This window comes from Olea europaea, chromosome 8 (assembly GCF_002742605.1).
Source record: "Olea europaea var. sylvestris chromosome 8, O_europaea_v1, whole genome shotgun sequence".
NCBI classification, from domain to species: Eukaryota; Viridiplantae; Streptophyta; class Magnoliopsida; order Lamiales; family Oleaceae; genus Olea; species Olea europaea.
This window is the reverse complement of record NC_036244.1, coordinates 16331901-16338783: the sequence shown is the minus strand read 5'-3', so window position 1 is coordinate 16338783 and position 6883 is coordinate 16331901. Positions and strand designations below refer to the sequence as shown.

At 43.8% G+C, this 6883-nt stretch overlaps 1 protein-coding gene across 1 annotated transcript; it reads right to left on the bottom strand.

The window, feature by feature from the left end:
- Positions 1–564: 564 nt before the first annotated feature.
- Positions 565–1418, bottom strand: LOC111398358. The gene is made up of 2 exons (XM_023025273.1): positions 1233–1418; positions 565–864 (listed from the first exon to the last, which is right to left on the bottom strand). The coding sequence occupies exons 1-2, from the start codon at positions 1416–1418 to the stop codon at positions 565–567; spliced, it is 486 nt and encodes a 161-aa protein (XP_022881041.1).
- Between the last annotated feature and the right edge of the window lie 5465 nt (positions 1419–6883).

Sequence of the window (6883 nt, the reverse complement as noted above, 5' to 3'; positions counted from 1 at the left end):
TAGCTCATAATCCTTACTGCTGGCCAATTTTGAAAGGGCGTCTGCATGTGTATTCTCTAGGCGTGGGACTTGAATCAGTTCGAACCTTTCAAACTGAAGGACTAGGTCCAGAACCAATTTCAAGTTTGCAACCATACCGCTGTCTTTGGCCGCAAAGCTTCCACTGACCTGATTTACTATCAGCTGAGAATCGCTACTGGCTAAGAGCCTTCTGACCTACATTTCTCTTGCCAGTCTAAGACTTGCTAGAAGGGCTTCATATTTGACAGCGTTGTTGGAGGCTTTGAAGTCGAATTTTACTGCGCAATTTAGCTTGTGACCCTCCGGGCTTTCCAAAACAATTTCTGCCCCGGAGCCCGCTTCTCTTGAGGATCCATCTACGAACAGTTTCCATGTTGGGGGCTCGGCTGGTTCCATTATTGCCTCCATTTTCGGGGTTTTGATAAACTCAACCACAAAATCTGTAAGGGTCTGGCCCTCGATGGCATGTCGAGGTCGGAACAGTAGGTCAAACTCACTGAGCTCGATTGCCCATTTTAGCAGGTGTCCCGATGCGTCTGTTCTCTACAGCACTTGCTTCAATGGGAAGTTGGTGAGAATTTCGATTGAGTGGGCCTGGAAGTATGGCCTCAGTTTCCTTGAGGCTGTGATGAGGGCAAGTGCCAGTTTCTCCATGTCTAGGTAGCGTGTTTCAGTTGGGAAGAGTGTTTTGCTAACGTAGTATACTAGAAACTGGAACTCATTTTCTTCTCTGATTAGGACAGCACTGACCGTCACGTCCGAAACCGCCAAATACAGCAGCAGAGACTTTTCTGGTTGAGGTTTTGACAAAAGGGGCGCCTCTCTAAGGTGCTTTTTCAGCGCCTAGAAGGCTTCCTCGCGTTCAGAAGTCCATTGGAACTTCTTTCCTTACTTAAGCACACTGAAGAAGGGTAAGCTCTTATCTAGTAGCCCTGGAGATGAAGCGACTAACCGCAGCTATCCGACCATTGAGGCTTTGGACCTCCTTCGACTTCTGAGGTGACCTCATCTCTAGCAAGGCCGTTATCTTTATAGGATTTGCTTCAATTCCTCTTTAGTTAACAATGTACCTGACCCGAAGCCACCACAAAAGTGTACTTGAGGGGATTCAACTTCATCTTATATTTTCTAAGTATATGAAAGGTTTGGTCAAGGTGACTTACGTGTTCGCTTGCCTGGAGGCTTTTGACTAGCATGTCGTCCACATAGACCTCCATGGTTTTGTCAATGAGTTCTGCGAACATCATATTAACCAGTCTCTGAGATGTAGCCCCGACATTTTTCAATTCGAAGGGCATGACTTTGTAGCAGTAGAGTCCTTTGTCTGTAATGAATGACGTAGCTTCCTCATCAGATCGGAACATGGGTATCTGATTGTACCCTGAATATGCATTCATGAAACTCAATAGTTCATGTCCAGTGGTGAAATTCACAAGTTGGTCTATCCTAGGAAGTGGAAAGCTGTCTTTAGGGCACGCCTTATTCAAGTTGGTAAAGTCTACGCACACCCTCCACTTCCCGCTGGGATTTTTCACAAGACCAGGTTGGATATCTACTTCGGGTAGATGGTTTTCCTTATGAAATCACTACGGCTAAGCTTGCTTACTTCGTCTTTGAGAGCCTCGTACCTCTCTGGGTTGAGGACACGTCTTTTCTACCGATGAGGGGCACAGACGGAGTTAATGTTAAGATGGTGGCAACCGATCCTTAGATCTATTCCCACCATGTTTTCGTGCTTCCAAGCAAAGACATCTAAGTTCCTTTTCAGGAAGGTTATCATCTCTTCTTTTACTTCAGGGGACAGTGCCTTCCCTAATCGCAAGACTTAACTAGGGTCCTCCGAATTGACGGAGAAAGTTTCGAGTTCTTTCATTGGGGTTGCATTTGGTTCGGAGTCAATTATCCAGGGATCTAACTCATCAAGAGGGTGTCCTTGTTCAGGGGACTCTTCCATGTCGACGTCTTCCTCCTGTTAGAAGGTATGCCCTTGTTCAGGGGCCCGAACATTTCCACGTCCATACTGGCTTCGTTGGAAACTTTAGTTCTGATCACGTTAATAGTTCGGGGCTCCGACTTTCACAGAGAGTTCAAGTAACATGCCCTGGAGCCCATCTGGTCGCCTCAGATTGTAGCAATCCCATGTTCAGTTGGGAATTTCATACACAAGTAGTGGATGGATATGACGGCCTAAAGATCTTTCAAAGCGGGTCTGCCCAATGCTCCATGATAGGTCGATCTGTGGTCTACCACTAAGAATTTCATGAAATGTTGGGCCACTAGGGGTGCTAAACCCATCTCAACGGGCAGAGTGATCCGCCCTCGTGGGATGATGTTGTCTCCAGTAAATCCGAATAGTAGGTCGGTCATGGAGATCAACCCATGTTCAATTTGCATTTTCTTGAAAGTGGAGCCGAACAGTATGTTCATCGAACTGCCATTATCGACGAGCATGCATTTGAGTCGGTTTCTGGGCACTACGACTCTCACAATTAATGCGTCACAATGGGGGTGGTGAACTCCTTGTGCATCTTCCTGGGAGAAGGTAATTGAGGCCATCCTGTTGGCCTCTTAGGACTCGTTGACAATGTAAGTAATCATTAATAGGTCCTTTGCTTCTCTTGTGTAATTTCTTTGGGCGTTCCTCGTGTTGCCACCGATGTGAGGTCCCCCAATGATCGTGTCGATCTCGATCTCCCTGATGACTTGGCTCCCAGAAAATGGGGCCTGATCTCTCTGTCTAGACTATCCTCAGTCCCTTGATTCTCTTCTCTGGGGTGATTGCTCTATATGCCTTCTCTTTCCTCTGTTCGGGGAGGTGGATCTGAGAGGATATTCGTTCCCCTGGGAGGGATGTGGGTTGGTTCAATCCGGGCTCGATTAGCGTCTCTGCACTCACTAGTGTCATGCCCATAGCGTTGGTGGAAAGTGCAAAACCTTGCCCCTTCCAAAGGCATGTTTGACCGCTTCTTCTTCTTCTTCTTTTTATTATTATCAGTTCTTCCGGATGGCCCTGCTTCGCTAGGGAGATTCTGGTATGCCAGGCCAGCATCGGGACTGCATTCAGTGTGGTAGAAGCCAGTGCCTGTCCGGAGGTGGGAGCTATTGTATGACCTGTTTGAGTCCATTGCTGAGTGACAAGGTGTGCTGCGGGTTCTCGACCTACCTGCCTCTGAGGCGGAGGAAGTCCATGCGCTGCACAATTTCTGTGGTCAATCATCTCTTCACTAACGATCTCAACTCTCATCATTTCTGCTAGCTCGTCATAAGTTGTGGGATTTTTGCTACGCACATCCCTACAGAATAAAGTGTTCATGTTGATGCCGCCTTTTAGAGCTGAAAGGGCTTCTCTGTCAGTGACATGTTTGCAGTATGTGATTTCGTCTATAACTCTGGTGAGATAGCTTTTCAGCATCTCTCCAAGGGCCTGCCTCATATCTTGCAGGCGTTGTACTGAAGCCTCTCCTTCCCTGCGTGAGAGGTATTGGTTCAAGAATACCTTCTTCAAATATGGCCACTCCTAATGCTCAGAGGAGGAAGTCTGCTATACCACACTTCAGCAACTTCGCCCAGGGTTAAGTGGAAGGCTCTGCATTTCAAAGCAGGCGAGGCTCTCCTGAGACTCATCTGTGTCATGTACTTGGTGAGGTGCTTCTCTGGGTCCCCCTTTCCTTCATACTTGGAGATCTTAGGGTGTATGAAGTTCGTCGGCATTGGGAAGCTTCGAATCTCCCTTGAAAAAGGGAGGTTATCATCATCATTGTCGATTTTATAAGATCGACAAGGCCCATCTGACCCTTCATCATCTTGAATATCCTGGGGAGGTGGAGGTGCTTCTCCTCGGCTCCCCCAAGACTAGGTTCATTCTATCCCTCCTATTTCTAGGAGGAGGAGGTGCCCGTTCTTGCTCCTGGTCTTGCCGAACTGATCTTCGCACTGGGCGGACCCTATTGCTAGGGTCCTGTCCTATTCGGCCGAAGATGCTTATTGACCTTTGTTCCTCATATTCTTGAGAAAAATTATCCCCTAGCTGTGGTTCTGCTGGCTGGCTCCCTTGCACATAGGATGTGGCTTCCGCGCCCATTTATATTTCGAGAGGGCGTTCTCTGTGCTGGCTAATATGGCCTCGGGAACGAGATACAGGGGCTTCCTACACTAGATAAGATCCTTGGGCATTTGAGACCCTTGGTGACCTCGGGCTTGCATGAAAAGTTCATACATCGCCATATTCAGAACTGCGACGTCTCTCATTCCCGCAGCTATTTGAGCCATTCCTTCAGTGAGCATGGCTGTTCTTTCACCTCGACGACGCTGGTGATGGGGTCTTTGGTGAGTGACATTGTTATGGAACACCTCTTTTTCAAAGGCCTCTCATATGGGGTTGTCGTCTTCATGGCTGGAACTCATTCTATCTCCTTTTTCAAGGGTGATGAGAACTTGGGTTATAACTCGACTTTGTTCTTTTTCAAGAACGTGCACTTTTCAGGGTAAGTCGCTAGTTTTTTGGTGATTTCTCTGGTGGAGAATGCAGAACTTTGAACGGGAAGTTTCCCACAGACAGCGCCAATCTGTTGACCTCAGAAATTAGACCCTCCACGTGACCAACCGATAGTCACTCCACGTATTCCTCCCTACGCACGGTCAGATGCACACGGCCAGAACTAGCGGGGGTGGCAGCGGCCGTATACACTCCGACAGTCAAGTTAGGCTCAGGTGATCTAAACAGTACCAAGGTTGTGCAAAATAGTGGGGAGGAGAATATATATATTTGCTTGCTATGTAGTGCTAATTAGTAAGAATTTCATTACCTTTGCCTCTTGTCAAGCCTTGGGTATTTATAGGTGAGGAGAACCGTTAGATGTGGGACACGTGTATACATCTGAACGGTATGAGGCGTCTGCTCATAGGCGTCAATCAGCCACGTCTATAGATTGTGCAGGTAATTACTTCTCTCGAGTTGAGTTGACATAAAGTTGATATGTCATATCAACTAGCCTCATGGAGACGTCAAATCACTTTAAACTTTAGGGGCAAAAAAGATATTGACCAAGATCTTATTCTGAAATTGGCTGTGGATCCTCTGACCAAGGTCACCGGAGTACATTTCGCCTCGGATTCAGGAGCGAGGGCGCTTCGGTTAGTCTGGCAAGATTACCTATGCCTATATCTCGTAGTGTGATAGCAGATAGTCACCATTGGTAAAGTCACTTCGAAACCACTTCGGATGAGTATTCCACACCTCGCATGATGTGGTGGTGGACTTTTCGAAGTGGTTCAGATAGGGGCGTAACATTCAGAATTTTGGAATGAAAAAGGATCGAGGAAGAAAGCAATCTCAAAATATTCAGTTTTCTACTCAATCCAAAATGAGTCATCTACTGTTGTGGTGCATCTCCAAGAGATTTCACATCTGGACTATTACCAAATACTATATATACTATAAGAAAAAACAGATCATGGGATGGTGGAAACACAGTAATTTCACCAAGGAAAGCATACGTTTTCCCCTACAATTCTCCGCTGTATGATAAGAAACGAGGCAAATGTGTGTTACCATGCCAACAGGTAACACGAACAATAGGAGCTAGTTTCTACCTGCATCAAGACAGAAGTGTTAGCTTACTGGACAAAAGAAGATGGGAAGTCTTTATCTTATAGGAATTAAGTATTTTTAAATGAAAGACTCCGAGCAAATAGAAAAGGAGTCTAGTTGGGCAGAACAGTATATGAGAAGAGATTGCATGAGAATATTTGTTATTAGTTTTCTATCTGGTTCCATTTTGCTCGACATGCCATATTCCGTGTAATAATGAAGTTTCACTGTCTCTTATGTATTAGCTGAGCCAAAGCAGCCTTTGTCAGTATGTGTTACAGTGCAACCAGTTTTATATAAAGACATTTACACTTGTCCAGTATGCATTGTCAATTAAAAAATATCTTCAAATATGTGCAGGCAAAGGCAAACAAGGACAAAACCAGTTGAACTGACTAGCTTGACCATAATGCATTGTGACAAGTAAAAAAAGGAAGAAATAAACATAAAATCAATGCACACATTATATATACACAAAGTTAAAATAAAAAAGAAGAAAAGTTACAGCAATAACTCCATCAAATTATAGTGAAATCACACACAAAAAGGAGAAAAGATCAAGCAGCACGAGGCGCGGATCCAGCACCCGACAAGCACATGCGCCCGCGCGTGCTGGATCCATTGAGAGAAATTTTTTTCTTATTGGCCGTAGATTAAATTTATACTTTATATTACTGATAATTCATTTATATTCAAACATATCTTGTATCTCGGTTGGAGCTCATATGTAAATGTTTGAAGTCTTGATTTTGAATCTTTACCGTGGAATTTCTTGTGTAATATTCTTTTTCTACAATTTTTACCAAAATTCAATGAAAATGTGAGACAAAGGGTTTTGAACTTGTGACCTTTTGGAAGGATTGTTATAAACCCCGCCACTATATAACATCTTGAATTGTGCTATTAAATTTACCAAAATAACATTTATTAGGTTTTAATGCAAGTATAAAGATTCAAATCCGCACTCCTCCTTTGAATTATACAAAACTTGACAATAATGTCATTTGATGAATCCTTTTTTTTTTTTTTTGAATAAAAGAATTATATATGTTCAATTTAAACAAAATAATTGTTATATTTAAATTTTAGACTTTGTTCGATTCCTATTTTATTCAAAATATATTTTTATCTCTCTTCTTTTTATCCACACATTTTTCAATAGGATAATATTATACACCAATTCAAAACTTTTATTTATTTTTAGCCACACATTCTCCATCAAATTACTATTGCAAAATGCATTTTTTTTGGCAAAAAATGAGCATCAAACAA

Coding starts and splice junctions, on each gene's coding strand:
- LOC111398358 (XM_023025273.1), bottom strand. CDS start 1,418: ATGAATGCATATTCAGGGTACAATCAGATACCCATGTTCCGATCTGAT. Junction 865..1,232: donor TCATTGACAAAACCATGGAG/GTCTATGTGGAC, acceptor GAAGCCTTCTAG/GCGCTGAAAAAGCACCTTAG.